Source organism: Sapajus apella, unplaced genomic scaffold, assembly GCF_009761245.1.
Source record: "Sapajus apella isolate SASKATOON/1434 unplaced genomic scaffold, GSC_monkey_1.0 scaffold71, whole genome shotgun sequence".
Classification (NCBI taxonomy): Eukaryota; Metazoa; Chordata; class Mammalia; order Primates; family Cebidae; genus Sapajus; species Sapajus apella.
In genome coordinates, this window is record NW_022437011.1 from 1,265,739 (window position 1) to 1,283,129 (window position 17,391).

Here is a 17,391-nt window from a genome sequence, read left to right on the forward strand (position 1 = left end):
TGGAGACAGGATCTCACTATGTTGCCCAGGCTGATCTCAAACTCCTGGCCTCAAGCCATCCTCCCACCTTGGGTCTGCTAAAGTATTGGGATTACAGGTGTGAGACACCATTTCTGGCCTAGATTCTTCCCCATTTTTATGTTGGTGGGGTGCTTGGCCTGCCTCTAAGAGGGGTCCCTGATCTGTCTCACAGCTGTTTGAGAGTGTGTATTATTGTTAACTATAGTCATCCCACAGTGGTATAGAATGCCAGAACTTAGTCCTTCTATGTAGGTGCACTTTTGTATCCTTTGCATCCCCATCCCACCCTTCCCCCCACCCTTTCAGCCTCGAGTATCCTCTGTTCTACTTTTCACTTCTATGAGTTCAACTTTTTTTAGCTTCCACATATGAGTTAGAACATTCTGTGTTTAACTTTCTGTTCCTGGCTTATTTCACTTACAAAATGTCTCCAGTTTGATCCAGTTTCATATCCATGGTGCGAGGCTCTGGCTAAATGTCTATTTAGTCTAACAGCTCTGCAAAGCTAGTGTTACCATCCCTATATTACAAAGCAGAAAGCAAATTCAGAAAGGTTGAGGGACTGGCTCGGGGACTCTCACAGCTAGGATGTTTTTGACTTGGGATTTGAAGTCAGGTCTGGCCTTGTTAAAGGTCATGGCTGCTCTTCTCTCTCCTTCAAAAATACATATAGTATCTTTGACTCTTGAAATCCAAGACTCACTGAACCTTAGAACCACAAAGTCTAAATTTATTTTAAAAAATTATTGGCCAGGTGTGGTGGCTTACGTCTGTAACCCTAGCACTTTGGGAGGCCAAGGTGGGTGGATCACCTGAGGTCAGGAGTTCAAGACCAGTCTGGCCAACATGGTGAAACCCCATCTTAAAAAAACAAAAATTATTAATGCAAATTGTAAAGCACACACAATACATAAAGATTAATAAAACAAATATGGTATATAAAAGGAACTTATTTCTTTACACTCACAGCACTTCTGACACCAAATGTGTGGATTTTTTTCTACACCAGCAACCAGTGTTCCAACTCTCCGGACACCAGCTGGTATCCTACAATTCAATTCCATTCAGACACTATCTACCTGGGGTTAGCATCAGAACGCACAGGTTGAGGGCTCAGTCCCACAAGATTGCGTCCACTTTGGATGCTAGTCCTAAATCCCAGGCCTCCAGTACTTCTGATGACTTGGCTACAAATTGGGGATTCCTACGACTCCCTCTTAGTACTTGATAAATTGCTATAACGGTCCACAGAACTGAGAAGCACTTTACTTACGATTACCAGTTTATTATAAAGGATACAGACGAGCAGCTGATGAAGAGGTCCATAGCGTACGGCATACAGGAAGGGTCCTGAGTACAGGAGCTTCTGTCTCTGTTCTTGCGGAGCTGGTGTGTACCACTCTCCTGGCACATGGATGTGTTCATCTCCTGGAAGACCCCAAAGCCTAGTTGTTTGGGGTTTTTATGCAAGAGCTTTACCCTCATCATCTGATTTAACGTAACAGCCTTTGGAGCAGATTTTATGCAAGAGCTTTACCCTGATTTAACGTAACAGCCTTTGGAGCTGTTACGTTGGTTCTTACCCAATTTTACTCACACAGAGGGTTAAACAACTTAGGTTAAGCAAGTTCCATTATGTAGACATGGTTGGTTAGATCACTGGCCACTGGTGATTGAACTCAACCTTCAGTCCTCCTCCCCTCTCCAGAAGTCGGGGTGGGTGCGGGTGAGGTCTGAAAGTCCCGACCCTCTCTTCACATGGCTGCCAGCCCCCGTCCTGAAGCTATCTAGAGGCTTCCGGCTACCAGCATTTCCTGAATATATATATAAAAAAGACATTATTCTCACTCAGGGGATGCTTTTTGTTTCCCCTTTTTTTTTTGAGACACAGTCTTGCTCTGTCATCCAGGCTGGAGTGCAGTGGTGCGATCTTGGCTCACTATAGCCTCCAACTTCTGAGTTCAAGCAATTCTCTTGCCTCAGCTTTTCAAGTAGCTGGGATTACAGGCATGTGCTACCGCGCCCGGCTAAGTTTTACATTTTTTGTAGAGACAGGGTTTCACCATGTTGGCCAGGCAAGTCTCGAACTCCTAACCTCAAGTGATTCTCCTGCCTCAGCTTCCCAAAGTGCTGGGATTACAGGTGTGAACCACCACGCCCGGCCTCATTCAGGAGATTCTATGGCTCTTAGTGGTCCTTGCGTCAGGAATCAGGGACAGAGAGCAGAGATGTTTTTCACTGTATCACAGTGCAGGAGCCTTGCCAACACAGTCATATCTCCCAGGAACCCTTTCCTAGGCCCTCTTCTTCCCTTCCTGCACAGGCCCCTGTTCTCCTGGATTTGAACCACACAAGGAGGCAGAGGAGTAAAGTGATTGAAAACGCAGACTCCACCACTTCCTGGAGGTGTGATCCTGGATAAGAGCCCCTATGTCCCTATCTGTAAATGGAGATGATGAAACACTCCTCAGAGGGCCTCTGTAAAGATTACAGGAACAAAGCATGCACACTGTGCCTGGCACGAAGCAGGGCTTAGTAAGTGGAGGCAAGTCTGAGTGCCATAGCCTTAAAACCACGGACTCTTCGGTTTGAAGGAAACCAAAATCTTCCTCTCTAAAACCCTGCGAATTTTAATTAAAGGTAAAAAGATAAAACCCAGGGGTACCCTCTGCGCCTCCTCTCTGCCTTGATCAGCTCAGAAGCAGAGCTCAGAGGATCCGGATCAGACTTGGCTCTTCCCGTACATTTGTCTTCCTACATTTCCCTCCTTTTGGGACCCTGAAGATATCCTCTTCTCTGTCCTATCACTCTGTGGGACTTATGGCTCTTTGTTAAAATACTACTTAAGCAAGACCCCTAAGCCACTGCCTTGAGAGAGAAATACTTTTCAACTGAGGCCTCTCCTGCATGATGGGTACAGCACGTGTTAATAAACTTTGGCTGGTTTTTCTTTTGTTAACTTTTGTTTTTAGGAAAGTGTCTCAACCAAGAACCTAAACAGGGAAAGAAAAGAAATGCTTTTTCCCCTGCAGGTAGTCCATACTTCCTCCGCATTTTTGAGACGACATAACTGAGGCTAGAGAAGAGGGCTTGTCTAAGCTCACGGAGGGGGCACAGCTCCTTTCTGCAACCACTCATCTGTGGATGAGAAGGGGCGGCAAACAAAGGCGTCTTCTGCTTCAAAGTGCTTTCCTGTCTAGGGAGTGGACATTTGCCTGTTTTCTTGAAGCATCCGAAGGGCCTTATGAATCCAAAGGTCTGCCCAGAAACAAGTGATGAGGGCCTTGGGCAGCCAATGGGATCACGCTGGCCTTTCTACCTGCCTGGGGAGCACCCCTGCTCCACATCCTGCCCCGCAAAAGGCAGCTTCACCAAAGTGGGGTATTTCCAGCTATGTGGCTTTCACTTCCACATCTACCAAGTGGGGGGAGTGGCCTCCTGTGGACGAATCAGATTTCTCCCCAGCACCAACTTTAAGAGGCGAGCCAGGGGTTCAGGGTTCCACATACACAGCAGCAGCAGCAGCAGCAGCAGGAACTTGGGAAGATCAGAAGCCAGAGTCATGGACGACCAGCGCGACCTTATCTCCAACAATGAGCAACTGCCCATGCTGGGCCAGCGCCCTGGAGCCCCTGAGAGGTACGTGTGAGCACCAAGAAAGGGCACACAAATCCTGGACTGCAGAGCTGTGCGCATGTGCTGGAAGAAGCACTGGCCAGGAGTCACAGGAAAGAGGGATTCAGGCTCCGGCTCTAACATTAACTTTTTGGGTGATTTTGAGCAAGTCTTTGGCCTGCTCTGGGTTCCCGCTCCCTCTCTTGGCAAATGGGGTTCCTTTAGAGCAGGAGTTTGTAACTTTCCTTGCATCAGACTCCCTCCTTCTGATAAGCAGAAGAGAGCCTGGATTCTCTCCCTAGAGTTTCACATGCTATCCAGGGGCTTGCAGACCCCCCTGAGGCTGGGCCGTGAATGCTAGATTCAAGACCTTGGACCAGGCTGGACGTGGTGGCTCTCACTTGTAATCCCAGCACTTTGAGAGGTTGAGGTGGGCAGATCACCTGAGGCCAGGAGTTTGAGAACAGACTGGCCAACATGTTGAAATCCCATCTCTATTAAAAATACAAAAATTAGCCAGGTGTGGTGGTATACACATGTAGCCCCAGCTACCTGGGAGGTTGAGGCATGAGGATCACTTGAATCACCTTGGCAGTGAGCCAAGATGGTGCCCCTGTACCCTAGCTTGGACAACAGAGTAACACTGTGTCTTAAAAAATAAAATAAATAAAAATAAACACCTTGGAACAGACTTTGAAAATGTTCAAGATCCCAGTGGAGAAACAGGGTTTCTTTCTTGCTTTTTTTCGAGACCGAGTCTCGCTCTGTTACCCAGGCTGGAGTGCAGTGGTGCAATCTCAACTCACTGAAACTTCCGCCTCTTGGGTTCAAGTGATTCTCCTGCCTCAGCCTCCTGAGTAGCTGGGATTACAGGCACACACCACCACACCCGTTTAATTTTTGTATTTTTAGTAGAGATGAGGTTTCACCATGTTAGTCAGGCTGGTCTTGAACTCCTGACTCGTGACCTGCCTGCCTCCATCTGCCTCAGCCTCCCAAAGTGCTGAGATTACAGGAGTGAGCCACCACACCCAGCTGAGAAACAGGGCTTCTGAAAGAGGATGGTAGAAGCAGTTCTTCGCAGAGTTCCCTCCTGGTTACCACGGATCGGGGAATGATACTTGCAGGTGTCTGTACAGTAGATGGAGACGTCTGCCATCACAGGAGGGATTGGGAGATGCTGGGGGCAGGCAAGAAAGGAGAGACAGGATCTGATTAAATTTCTGGAGGGGGCTCAGGGTTGACGGGGGTCATGTCCCTGCCTGTGCCCCTCTCCCTTGCAGCCAGAGGCCAGCAGAGCCATCCAGAGGACCCCAGGTCCCGCCTCCCAGCCCCTAAATAGCCTCACCCGTGTGTTTCCCTAAAAAAGGGCTAGAAGGCTATTACCCCAATGCCCCTGCTACCCCCAGTCTCCAAAAAGCTATTTGGAATCTCCAGGGACTTACAGCTAGGTGTGATGTCAGCTGTTGCCAGGCAGAAAGGGGTTTGAGAGAGCCCTGAAGAGATGTTATGACAAGCTATGTTCTAGGGAACAAGGTAACTCGATGCAGACCATTAGAGCTGTGGCCTGTGAAAACCCCAGGGAATCCCACAGCAAGAGGGGCAGACTTCTTTGTGAGAACTGGATTCTGGTCTAGGCCATGGGTAACCTTGGATAAATCACTGCCTCTCCGTGAGTCTCAGTAATAATAATAGCCATAATAGTTCCCATCCACTGTGTACCTGTCACCAGGCCTCAGCCACTATTAGTTAGTGCTGTGATTATTTGTAGGACACATACCTAAAGGCCAACCTCAATTTTAATTCTCACAGTCACCCTATCAGTTAGGTAATTTTGTGGTCCCTTTTTACAAAAGAGGAAATTGAGGCTCACATTGGCAAGTGACTTATCCAAGTAATCATAGCTAGTGAGTGGTTGGAAGCAGAATTTGAACCAGGACTAGTCTGATATCAAGGTGTGGGCTCACGCCTCCATCTAGCTCCCTTTTAGAGGTGCATTTTGTGGGACAGGGAGGTGGGATCCCTCTGAGCTCAGATCACCCAGTGACTTACAGACCCAGGTGGGCTCAGTGTTCAGAGAGCATGACCCCTTGTCTAATCCTTGTCTAGTTTTCTCTTTATTCAGTTACTGCTTCTAAAGCTGGCCATGTGTGCTTAGGCCATTCCAGGCTGGAGCCTGTTTTGGAGGCTTTTGTGAACACTTCTGCCTGGCAACACCTGTGTCATGATTCTTGGTAGCTCTGGTTGGCTCCTGACTTTGGGTTTTTTTTTTTTGTTGTTTTTTTTAAAATTCCAGAAGAAGGTAGTGTAAATGAGGAAATAAAGGGGGGGGGGTGACAAGAGTTGGCACTCTACCAGAACCAGGGGACAGGCGTTCAAGATGCATAAAGAGGAAGAAAAGCAGATGCTAAACTTAACTACGAACTCCCCTGAGAATCTCACTGAGTGTAATTTATTTATAGAGTGCTAACAATGTGCTAGGTGTGGAGCCAAGAGCTTTACCCTCATCATCTGATTTAACGTAACAGCCTTTGGAGCAGATGTTCTTACCCGATTTTACTCACACAGAGGGTTAGCAACTTAGATGGTCCCAGAACTCAAGGACTCCAGAGCCAGGATTCCAATCCAGGTTATGTGGTCTTGTCTTCGGGGTGAATCTCTAGCTTCTTAGGCCTCCTGAGGAACTGTGGTGCAGAGAGGGGAAGGTACTTCCCCATGTCACATGCGGGAGGTAGAGCTGGGACCAGAATTGTGTGTGGGTTGCAGAAGCACTGAACAGGTGGAGGATAAGGCTGGAGAGCCTGAACTCAGGCCAGGGTACCCCTGTTTCTTGGGAAGGTCAAGAAGTAGAATTTGTTTTCCCATCCTGTCTGGTCTCTCCGCTTTCCCCGTGTTGGGATTTTGCTGTTTCCTTCCAGAATAACTCTCCCTTGGACTGGACCTTAGCCCAGAAAGCACAGACTGGCAAGCGGCAAGCCAATGAGAATGAGCCAGTCTGTGATGTCATGGGTTACCAGGCAGAAAGGTCTCCTGGAGTTTCCTAAACCATCCTTGCTGGTGGCTGGAGTAGGCAGGGTGTAGCCTCATCCTGGCAGTCCCCAGTGGGTCTTAGTCCATTTTGTGCCACTTTAACAGAATACTACAGACTGTGTAATTTATCAAAAACCAATTTATTTCTCACAGCTCTGGAGGGGCTTTCTTTCTTTTTTTTTTTTTGAGACGGAGTTTCACTCTTGTTACCCAGGCTGGAGTGCAATGGCGCGATCTCGGCTCACCGCAACCTCCGCCTCCTGGGTTCAGGCAATTCTCCTGCCTCAGCCTCCTGAGTAGCTGGGATTACAGGCACGCACCACCATGCCCAGCTAATATTTTTGTATTTTTAGTAGAGACGGGGTTTCACCATGTTGACCAGGATGGTCTCGATCTCTTGACCTCGTGATCCACCCGCCTCGGCCTCCCAAAGTGCTGGGATTACAGGCTTGAGCCACCGCGCCCGGCAGGGGCTTTCTTTTTGTGTGTTTGTGTGTGTGTGTGCGTGTGTGTGTGTGTGTTGTTTTTTTTTTTTAGAGACAGAGTCTCACTCTGTTCCCCAGGCTGGAGTGCAGTGGTGTGATCTCGGCTTACTGCAACCTCCACCTCCCAGGTTCAAGTGATTCTCCTGCCTTAGACTCCTGAGTAGCTGGGATTACAGGTGCCCAAGACCATGCCTGGCTAATTTTTATATTTTTAGTAGAGACGGGGTTTCACCATGTTGGCCAGGCTGGTCTCAAACTCCTGACCTCAAGTGATCCACCTGCTTCGGCCTCCCAAAGTGCTGGGATTACAGGCGTGAACCACCACACTCAGCCTAGCTTTCTTTCTTTCTTTTTTTTTTTTTTTTGGGACAGTCTCCTTCTGTCACCCAGGCTGGAGTGCAGTGGAGCAATCTTGGCTCACGGCAACCTCTGCCTCCCAGGTTCAAGTGATTCTCCCACCTCAGCCTCCTGAGTAGCTGGGACTAGAGGTGCGTGCCACCATGCATGGCTAATTTTTTTTGTATGTTTTTTAGAGACGGGGTTTTGCTGAGGCAGGTGGATTACTTGAGACCAACATGGTCTTCAACTCCTGGCCTCAAGTAATCCACCCACCTCAGCCTCCCAAAGTGCTGGAATTACAGGTGTGAGCCACTGTGCCCGGCCTGGTGAGGGGCTTCCTTGATGTGTCCTCACATGGTGGAAGGCAGAAGGACAAGAGAGAACCAATTCCTTCCATCAAGTCCTCTTTTATTTTTATTTTTGAGACAGAGTCTCACTCTGTCGCCAGGCTGGAGTGCCGTGGTGCAATCTCAGTTCACTGCAACCTTCTACTTTCTAGTTCAAGCGATGTTCCAGCTTCAGCCGTCCAAGTAGCTGGGATGACAGGCATGCGTCACCATGCCCAGCTAATTTTTGTATTTTCAGTATAGACGAGGTTTCACCATGTTGGCCAGGATGATCTCGATCTCCTGACCTCGTGATCTGCTTGCCTCGGCCTCCCAAAGTGCTGGGATTACAGGTGTGAGCCACTGCACCCGGCCATTCATCAAGCCCTCTTACAGGGCACATAATCCCATTCATGAGAGAGAAGCCCTTATGGCCCGATCACCTCGACACCTTCACATTGGCAACACCTGGATTTTGGAGGAGACACCTTCAAACCATAGCAGGGTCCTAGTAGTCCCACCCCTGGGGTGAGTCAAAGAACAGATCAGAAACTCCCAAGATACAGGGGCAGGATCCTTATAGCCCCCTGTACTGTAACATAGAATGCACCCCCATAATCACATCCAAGGCCCACAGATACAAGGGCTCACTGAGGTCTGAGGGTCTGGTTGGTGAGTCCAGGGAGCATGAGAAATTCATCCAGGCCACGCAGGCTCAGGTACCTAGACCCCTGCCCACGCCCTGCGGGGTGGATATTACCATTTGAAATACTTTGGCGGTGGCAGTGAGATCTTGCTTAAAAGAAGAAGCCTACCAAATCCCAGAATTGCAGAGGTGAAGGGCACCTATGTGACAAGTGAGGGAACAGAGGCACACAGATTGGCAGGGACATGCTCAAAGACACATGGAGAGCTTGGGCAAAGGATGGTCCTAGAGTGGGTGGTGCCTGGCCCTGCTTCAGCCTGACGTTGCCAAGGCTCCCCCAACCCACCCCTAAAATGGCCAGTCCCCACTTCCCCTTTTCAGGTGGGACACATTTTCTGCTATCCCGGTCCCATTTCCTTTCCCTTTCTCCTTAATCCGATCTCACTGTGGGGGTGGGAGGTTGGGCAGAGGGGTGAAAACCACCTTCCTCTTACTTGGTAAGTACATACAATTTTTTTTTTTTTTTGTCAATTAAAAAAAAAAATAACACCTGGTTGATCCTGCCAGTAGAAAACCAAAACAAAAACCAAACCCGTTCCCCTTGAGGGCAGCCCTGATCCTCAGGAGATCCTCACAGCAAAGGGAGGACACGAAAGTCCAGAGAGGACAAGGAATGTGGTGGCTCTTTGCTCTTCTCTGTTCAACTCAGGCCCGGGGCAGCTGCACCGTCTCTGCCTGGGAGGACTTCAGGTGCATCAGTGATTGGAGGGAGGGGTGGGGCGAGGTCTTCAAGCTGCATTTCCACAGCCAGCTTGTTTGTGCTTCAAGTGCATTGTTTGTTAGGGGTGGCTTAGGGGGCTGATGGAGATGGAGGATACATTTCCCCATTGCCAGCCAGCCCTTGGGGCAGCCACCACTGTGGATTCTCCTCTGACCTATCCTCCCCACCTCCCACAGCAAGTGCAGCCGCGGAGCCGTGTACACAGTCTTCTCCGTCCTGGTGGCTCTGCTCCTGGCTGGCCAGGCCGCCACCGCCTACTTCCTGTACCAGCAGCAGGGCCGGCTGGACAAACTGACGGTCACCTCCCAGAACCTGCAGCTGGAGAACCTGCGCATGAAGCTTCCCAAGCGTGAGTGCACCACTCCGTCCTGACACCCTTCACCTCCCACTGTCCCTTACCTCAGGCGCCGCCATCCCTTCACCCAGCTGGGGCCACTGTCCTCTTCCTCTGGTTTGGGACCCCCGCCACTGCTCATCTGGGCCTGGGATCTGATACCCTCCTCCCTGGGCACTGGGGCCACACTTATCCTTGTTCCCTGTCCCCACAGCTGCCAAGCCTTTGAGCCAGATGCGCATGGCCACCCCACTGCTGATGCAGGCGCTGCCCATGGCGGGCCTGCCCCAGAAGGTAAGGACAGCCCCAGTGTGGTGAGAGTGGCAAGGTTACCCTGCCTGGATGGAGGACAGTGCCAAGGGGAGGGGTGGGGAGAGGCAGGGAGGAGAGCCCAGCTGGGGAGGGGTCCTGACTGCTCGGGGAGGCACAGTGCCTGCCTCAGGAAGAATGGGGCTTCCCAGGTGTGGAGGGTGCAGGTGAAGAAGAGTCTCTTGGTGCCATCCCTGGGAAGAAGGCTCAGCCCTCTATAGTTTACAAAGTGTTACTCATTTCCCATAGCATCTCACTGTCCCCTCCCATTCTCAAAGCCCTTGCTATCATGTATCGACAATGCTTTTATTCACAAAACTGTGCTGTGGACAAAATCCTGGGCAGGAAAGCTTATGCCAGTTTGACCAATGAGGACATTGAGGCAGGAAGCTAAAGTGACCTGCTCGAGCTCTCATGTTTGAAGGTGGCAGAGATGGACTCACTGACCAAGTGCCTGGGATTTCAGACTCTTACCTAGATCCCAGCAACTGGCTTCTGCTCCACCCCTATCCCCTGCTCTGGGGACCAGTGCTGGTAATCTTCTGTTCCTTCCTCCCACAGCCCATGCAGAATGCCACCAAGTATGGCAACATGACGGAGGACCATGTGATGCACCTGCTCCTGGTGAGTGCAGGGAGCCAGCTGGGTGGCCCTGTCTGCCCACCCAGGACCCTGGCCAGGCCGAGCTCCAAGGCCTGTATACCTGACTTATGGCAGACTTCAATATGTGCTCTCTGGATTACTGAATACAAGGATGACCCTTAAATGTTCTATGTAGTCTGGCCTCTGCATTTTTGAGATAGAGAAACAGGCTGGGCTGGGTGCAGTGGCTCATGCCTGTAATCCCAGCACTTTGGGAGGCCAAGGTGTGTGGATCACCTTAAGTCAGGAGTTTGAGACCAGGCTGGCCAACATGTTGAAACCCTGTCTCTACTAAAAATACAAGAATTAGCCAGGCGTGGTCACGGGCACCTGTAATCCCAGCTACTCGGAAGGCTGAGGCAGGAGAATTGCTTGAATCCAGGAGTGGAGGTTGCAGTGAGCTGAGATCATCGCACCACTGCACTCCAGCCTGGGTGACAGAGAGATACTCTGTCCAAAAAAAGAAAAAGAAACTGAGGCTCAAAGCTTGAAAGTGACTTGCTCAAGACCTTTTTTTTTTCCTCCTGGGGCCTCAAGTTTATACTGCATGTCTATTCTGTGCCAGGCACTGTGCAAAGCTCTGGGCCCACAATGGGGAGCAACTGGACCCAGCTCCTGAAGCCATGGGGATCCCAGGCTAGTGCAGGAGACAGACCATTGACCAGATGATGACAGAAGTGCAGAGGTCTTTGTGGGGAAAGAGGCAGAGGACTCAACTTAGCTGGGGGCTGTCAAGTTTGGGTCCTCACCTTCTGGAGCAGGTGAGACCTGAAAGCTGAGCAGCCATCCGCAGGGAGGAGGAGACTGGGGCTTGTTGGTAGAGCTGGCCTGGAATCTGAAACTCGGTTCCCAGCCCTAGAGTCTTGCAGCTCTATAGCTGGGCTGCTCTTACCCCTCCCCTCCCATCCCATCATGGCTAAGGTCCAGGGTTTAGGCTTGGTGCAGGTCTGATCCATTCCTCAGAATGGAAGACCAAGGGAACGTGGGCTACACATGTCACACTACCTGCTAGGGAGCTCTTTTTGAACCATCCTTCCTGCCCTGCTACCGTGTAGAATGCTGACCCACTGAAGGTATACCCGCCACTGAAGGGGAGCCTCTCGGAGAACCTGAAACACCTTAAGAACACCATGGAGACCATGGACTGGAAGGTCAGCAGGTTCCCCTGAATGAGAACTGTCTCTCTCACCCAATGTCTAGGGCAGGGCTGGGAGAAGTGGGGTAAGGGTGGGCTGGGGAAGCCATTCTCAGGAAGCCGAAGGTTTACCAGTATTTCCAAAGTCTGGACACTGCAGAGTGCGTGGGTTCAGCCCCATGGGTCTTTAAGGGGGAACCAGGCTGCAGCTGGACCCAGGTGTTGGGGCCCTATTTGGCCCTGCATGTTTCTGTCCCCAGGGGAAAAGCCAGGGAGTGTAGGGACTTGATGGTGGCCATTGAACCTGACCTTCACCTCTATCCCTATTAGATCTTTGAGAGCTGGCTGCACCATTGGCTCTTGTTTGAAATGAGCAAGCACTCCCTGGAGCAAAAGCCCACTGAGGCTCCACCAAAAGGTACAGGGAGTGGGAGCTTTAGGGTGCCAGGGCTTCTGGATACTCCCCTGGGACTCTCACTTCCTGGCCCCAGCACCACAGAACCTCCCATCCTCTCAGCTCTCACTTCCATCTCTCCTGTCTGTTCCTTCTTGGTTTGGCTGTCCTCTGCCCCCAGGCTATCCGCATCTTGTCTAAGGGTTCCTAAGGGCCCACAGAGGCCTGTCACCAGAAGGTACAGGTGACTTCTCTCATGGAGGATGGCACCACACAGGGGGCCTGGAGCAAAACCAGCCCGAAACACCCCAGGAAGGAATCCTTGTAATGACCTTGCCCCAGCACTGCCTCAACTCCAATGAGGGCACCAAGGTCACAGCTGCTGCCAAGAGAGCCTTGCAAGTTTCCCACCTCATGGACGACGCAGACTAGGATGGTTTTAGCCCCAAAGCCAAAGAGTGCTGTTTCTATCCCGGTGCTGTCTCTGATTGGCTATGTAATTTTGAGCCGTCTTCTTCCCTCTGGGATTCAGGGTCCTGAAGTAGATCAAAGGCCACCCTGCCTGGGGCCTCAGTTTCTGCATCAGATTCGTAGAAGGCATCTTAACATGCTACCTCCACCAACTACTAGCTGATGCTTTATTAAACCCCTCTAAGACATCTCCAACAAATGGTAACCCTCATTTCTGCTTGGGAACTCCCAGTAACAGCAAGCTTAGACTTACCAAGATGCCCATCGCTTTTCTCTAGAAATCAGAATCGAAAGTGCAATTCCAAACTGTAAATTTTTTTTTTTTGAGACGGAGTCTGACTGTCACCCAGGCTGGACTGCAGTGGTGCCATCTCGGTTCACTGCAATGTCCAGCTCCCAGGTTCAATTGATTCTCCTGCCTCAGCCTCCTGAGTAGCTGGGCTTACAGGCAGGCACCATCATGCTCAACTAGTTTTTGTATTTTTAGTAGAGACTGGGTTTCACCATGTTGGTCAGGCTGGTCTTGAATTCCTGACCTCAAGTGATCTGCCCACGTCGGCCTCATAAAGTGCTGGGGTTACAGGCATGAGCCACTGTGCTTGGCCCCAAACTGCAATGGGCTTTGAGTGTCAGAAGAAGTCATCAACTTCTGAGGTGAACTCGACACACAGCCATTCACTTCCTTTTTGATCTCAGACCTTGTTGGTCTAGGCCTCAGGCCTGTTTTCTCATCCGTGTAATGGCTGGAGTGAGTAAAGCCACTTGGAAAGATGGCATTAGGCCCACAGCAGTGGTGTGTGGGTCTCTGGCTCTGCTCACACCCTGGTTCAGAGCTTACTCACTCACTATGTCCTCATCGTACCTGTCGCTTCAGCACTGACCAAGTGCCAGGAAGAGGTCAGCCGCATCCCTGATGTCCACCCGGGTTCGTTCCGTCCCAAGTGCGACGAGAACGGCAACTATCTGCCGCTCCAGTGCTATGGGAGCATCGGCTACTGCTGGTGCGTCTTCCCCAACGGCACAGAGGTCCCCAACACCAGAAGCCGCGGGCACCATAACTGCAGTGGTAAGCAGTGGCCGCTGTGCCAGTGTCAGAGGACCAGGAAGCACTAGGAAGGTTGAGGGGCAAGAGGTCCCCTCTGAAGCACATGGGGCCAGGACACCCGGGACGGCAGTTCCTGGGTGCAGCCACATAGTCATGTGTCCAGCCCTTTATCCATCCACCCACCTGCGCATTCCTATTTGTCCATTTATCATCTCTCCTCTTACATCCACTCATCTCTTTCATTTGTTCACCTATCCATCAGTCCTTTCATCTGATTTTCATTCATCCATGCGCCATCCTCTAGCATCCAGGAGTCCTACGGACCCACCATCTCATTTCATCACCCCTCTCACTCAAGCCCCCATTACACCTCTTCGTTGCTGTTTGCAGCTGTCCTTCCCTTGGCACCTGCTTTGGTGGGAAGCACTGCCCTCGGGCATCTAGGGTTGAATAGGCTGCACTTCAAGTAACAAATGGACTTGCTGCTCCTTTGCAGAGTCACTGGAACTGGAGGACCCATCTTCTGGGCTGGGTGTGACCAAGCAGGATCTGGGCCCAGGTAAGGGCCTTGCAGAGGGGCATCTGGTCACCAGCAGCTCATCCCCAGCAGGGCCAGCTCCTTTGTGGGCGGGTGAAGGTGTGTGACCCTGGGCTACTCTCCAGCATCCCCAGGATGACCATTTCACAGATGAGGAACATCAGATGAGGGTTGGGGGGCTGTGGGGACTTACACAAATCCATGATGGTTATTACTTGGACCCTAGCAGGGGACAGAGGTGGGTGGACAGTCCTCACCTGCTCTGCAGGTCCAGAATTTTAGGAAGGGGCAAAGACAACAAATGGATGACCCGAACCTCAACTTGCTGCTTGTCTCTCCAGTCGCCATTTGAGAACGGCAGAGGTGGTCTCCAGCATCCCACCGGCCCTGCACAGCCACAGCTTTCTTGCTCCCTTTGGCCCCTAGCGCCTCCCCCATCTCCCACCCTGTACCTCGTCCCATGAGACCTGATGCCTGGCTCTCCGTCACCCCTGGACATGACAAACCAAGTCGGAACAGCAGATAATGATGCAGCAGGGCCCTGCTGCCCAATCTCCATCTGTCAACAGAGGCGTGAGGTCTCAGGAGGTAGCCAGAAGCTAGACAGACATCACAGCAGCCTCTGACATGGGGCTCCACGATCTAGGCCCATGGATGAGGTGGGAAGGCACAGGGAGAAGGGATAGCCCTACCCCCAGATCCCAGGCTGGACAGGCTTGCTGTTCTCTCCCCTCCGGCCTTTGGCCTCAGCTTTCCTAGCCTATCTACCTGTAGGCCGAGCCACTCTCTTCCCCTTCCCCCCATCACTTCTCAAGAAAGAGCCAAGATTCCCTACCCATAATCCTTTCTGCTGACCCCTGGTTCCCTCTGCTCAGTCAAGCTTGTCATCAGCTCTCAGTGCCATAGCTCATGTTAGAATAAAAAGTACTAAGTAGAACACTCTGGCTCCTGGCTTGTCTGTTGGGATCCAGTTCATTTATCCCAAGGAGGTAACTAAGGACCCTAAACCCACCATTTGGGTGGGACAATGCGGTCCGAAGAACCGACAGAGATGCCTGCGGGGCCTGCAGTCTTGGACATAGATATACTTGATTACATGTTGAACACACACGAGCACTCTTTATTTCCAAAAAGAAATAAGCTCTTGCCTAGTTTTTTAAGCACAAGCTCCTCTTGGTACAGCTTTCATTTTCCTACGTCCCCAATTTCATTTCTATACTAAGAACAGTGCGAATGTGAAGACAGATGGCAACCAACACGGGGCCTCAGTGTCAGGGATGGACAGGAAGTGGGGGACTGTGGAGAACTGGGCACCCATGCCCTACCTAAGGGGCCAACTGCTACTCAGCTCTATCTGGTTGCTGCCAGGGGGGACCACAGCCCCCCTGCTGCCAGATGTTATCTTTTTAAGAGGAGCCAGAAATCAAGAACTGCAGGGTGTCCAACACCTCCAGCTCTGCATTCCTTTTCTGCACTACCTCTGGCTGTTTCCAGCACGAGGCTAAAGCTTTGGAGACATCTCTAGCACCCCTGGTGTTTTATATGATTCTGGGCCTAGGGAAATGGGCTTCTGCATTTCCAGGATGGAACAGGAGACCTCCTTTGCTACCCCTCCCCTCCTTCATTCCATACACAAGATGTCATCCCACGTCTTTCATGTTTATCTGCTTCTTGCCCCCACCACCATATAACCCTGGTGAGCTCAATATGAGGGACAACTCACCACTCCTGATTTTCCTAGACCTGCTGTGCCTGCCACAGCTATTCTCCACCACGCACCTCAAGAGAGCCTGCCCCTGGCTCAAGGCCTAGCTCAAGGCTTCTCAGGCCCCCTTCTATTTCTTGTCTTTGGGTATTTGCATGACTTACTCTGGCAACAGGAAATCAACCATGACTATCTTTTAGTTTAGGTGTCACCTCATCCAGGAAGCCTTCCCTGCCAATTTGGCATTTCATTGCGTCTCTTTTCTCAAACTTACCACCTGTCCCACTAACCGTGGTCACCCACAGCCTCAACACACATGCAAGAAGGAATCCCAAGTGTTGGCGAGATGGTCCCTTCCAAGAAACCTGTGCCCCAGATGTACTGGGAACTTGCACTCTTCCTCCAAGTCTTTTATTTTTTTGAGTTCTTAAAAAAAACCAATAAAAATACAACCAAAATAACTGACGAGAGGAAGACAAAGCCTCAGGATCAGCCAGAGACCGAGCAGCACGGGATGAGGCACAGGTCGGGCCTAGCTGGATCTGTGGAGCAAGGTGGTGGGAAGTCCTGAGGCCTTTGGGCATGTGGGGTCTGCAGAAGGAGAGATCACTTAAAAAAATACATATACTGTACACATCTATATGAAGCGTCCCTTGTTGAGTGAGTAGGGCGAGGTCATGGGAGCTGGCCCACTTTCTCCTTGGACCAGCCTCCCCGCAGGCTCACTGGCTTGGCCAGTACAGGGGCCCCTGCAGCTGCCTGTCTTCTTCTGTGGAGCGGGGGGCAGGTGACAATTTACTTCCAACCCATGGTGAGCAGAGGTCGGCGGAGGTCAGGGGCAAGGGGATGGTCACCGCTCGGCTAGAAAATCCCTGGGGGAAGGAAACACATCCAGACATCAGATTCTCTGACCTTCTTCTCCTGCAAGGAAAATGAAGCCTGGCAGCCCCACTGCAGGGGTGAGGCATTAACCACAGCAGACATTTTTTAGCAATTGGAACATTCTGGGAACTGGACTGAGTCCTTCAGTGTTTAGCTTCACATGAGCCTCACCACCAGCCCAGGAGGCGGGCTCTGCATTGCCCCCATTTACAGGTGGCTGGGTGACTGCAGAGCCATCACAGCCAGTGGAGCAGCTACCTGTCACCACCACTTGGCAGGGCTTGTCCTCCATAGAGAAGCACAGATCCATGGAGACAGCTCATCTTGAGCAAACCATCTTCCTTCCCAAAAGGAAATGCCCCCAAGTTACAGGATCATGAGGAAAAGAAACTGGACAGGAGTGAAGGAAAGACCAAGCTGTATCTGATCTCACCTACAAACAGGTTCTATCTCCCAGGGCACAACCCCCTAAAGCATGTACAATCCCTGCACCCAGCGTACACTTGATGTCAGCCACTGCCATCACCATTCTGGATCCTTCTGACGCTGCAATGCCAGCTCCTGATGTCATCCCACTGGCCCCATGGACCCTTGGCAATAGAACCTCTTTCCCCAGCCTCCTTTCTCCTTGGAGCCCACCGACCAGGTCTGCCTGGCTCTCTGGGACTACAGAGGATGCCAGGGCTGTCCTCT

General features: G+C 51.2%; 2 protein-coding genes and 1 long non-coding RNA gene across 20 annotated transcripts in view; 2 read left to right on the top strand and 1 right to left on the bottom strand.

Moving 5' to 3' along the window:
- Positions 1 to 3,345: 3,345 nt before the first annotated feature.
- On the top strand, positions 3,346 to 15,048 carry CD74 (CD74 molecule). Of its 2 annotated transcripts, XM_032250226.1 has the most exons (9): positions 3,346 to 3,660; positions 9,420 to 9,592; positions 9,792 to 9,871; positions 10,448 to 10,510; positions 11,584 to 11,679; positions 11,994 to 12,081; positions 13,403 to 13,594; positions 14,070 to 14,132; positions 14,453 to 15,048. In XM_032250226.1, exons 1-9 carry the CDS (start codon positions 3,584 to 3,586, stop codon positions 14,461 to 14,463), a joined length of 843 nt encoding a protein of 280 aa, XP_032106117.1. In that variant the 5' UTR covers positions 3,346 to 3,583; the 3' UTR covers positions 14,464 to 15,048. The 2 variants fall into 2 exon arrangements, with proteins under 2 accessions (XP_032106117.1, XP_032106118.1); XM_032250227.1 differs by lacking the exon at positions 13,403 to 13,594.
- LOC116531458 lies at positions 7,563 to 8,995 on the top strand. Its single transcript, XR_004260432.1, has 2 exons — positions 7,563 to 7,639; positions 8,037 to 8,995. It is a non-coding gene; the product is annotated as an uncharacterized LOC116531458 (long non-coding RNA).
- Positions 14,879 to 17,391, bottom strand: part of TCOF1 (treacle ribosome biogenesis factor 1) — a 43,219-nt gene continuing 40,706 nt past the window's right edge. For 9 of the 17 annotated variants that reach the window (XM_032250216.1, XM_032250209.1, XM_032250217.1 and 6 more), the window contains one exon: positions 14,879 to 16,688. In XM_032250216.1, coding sequence (XP_032106107.1) covers positions 16,667 to 16,688 — 22 coding nt within the window. In that variant the 3' untranslated portion in view covers positions 14,879 to 16,666. The remainder of the gene's footprint in view (positions 16,689 to 17,391) is intronic. The other 8 variants (XM_032250223.1, XM_032250222.1, XM_032250219.1 and 5 more) reach the window with 1 other exon arrangement.

Bases quoted from the DNA above. Each gene is read 5' to 3' on its own strand.
- CD74 (XM_032250226.1), top strand. From the start codon at position 3,584: ATGGACGACCAGCGCGACCTTATCTCCAACAATGAGCAACTGCCCATG. The intron at 9,593-9,791 runs GTGAGTGCACCA...CTGTCCCCACAG, and splicing joins GCGCATGAAGCTTCCCAAGC to CTGCCAAGCCTTTGAGCCAG. The intron at 11,680-11,993 runs GTCAGCAGGTTC...TATCCCTATTAG, and splicing joins TGGAGACCATGGACTGGAAG to ATCTTTGAGAGCTGGCTGCA.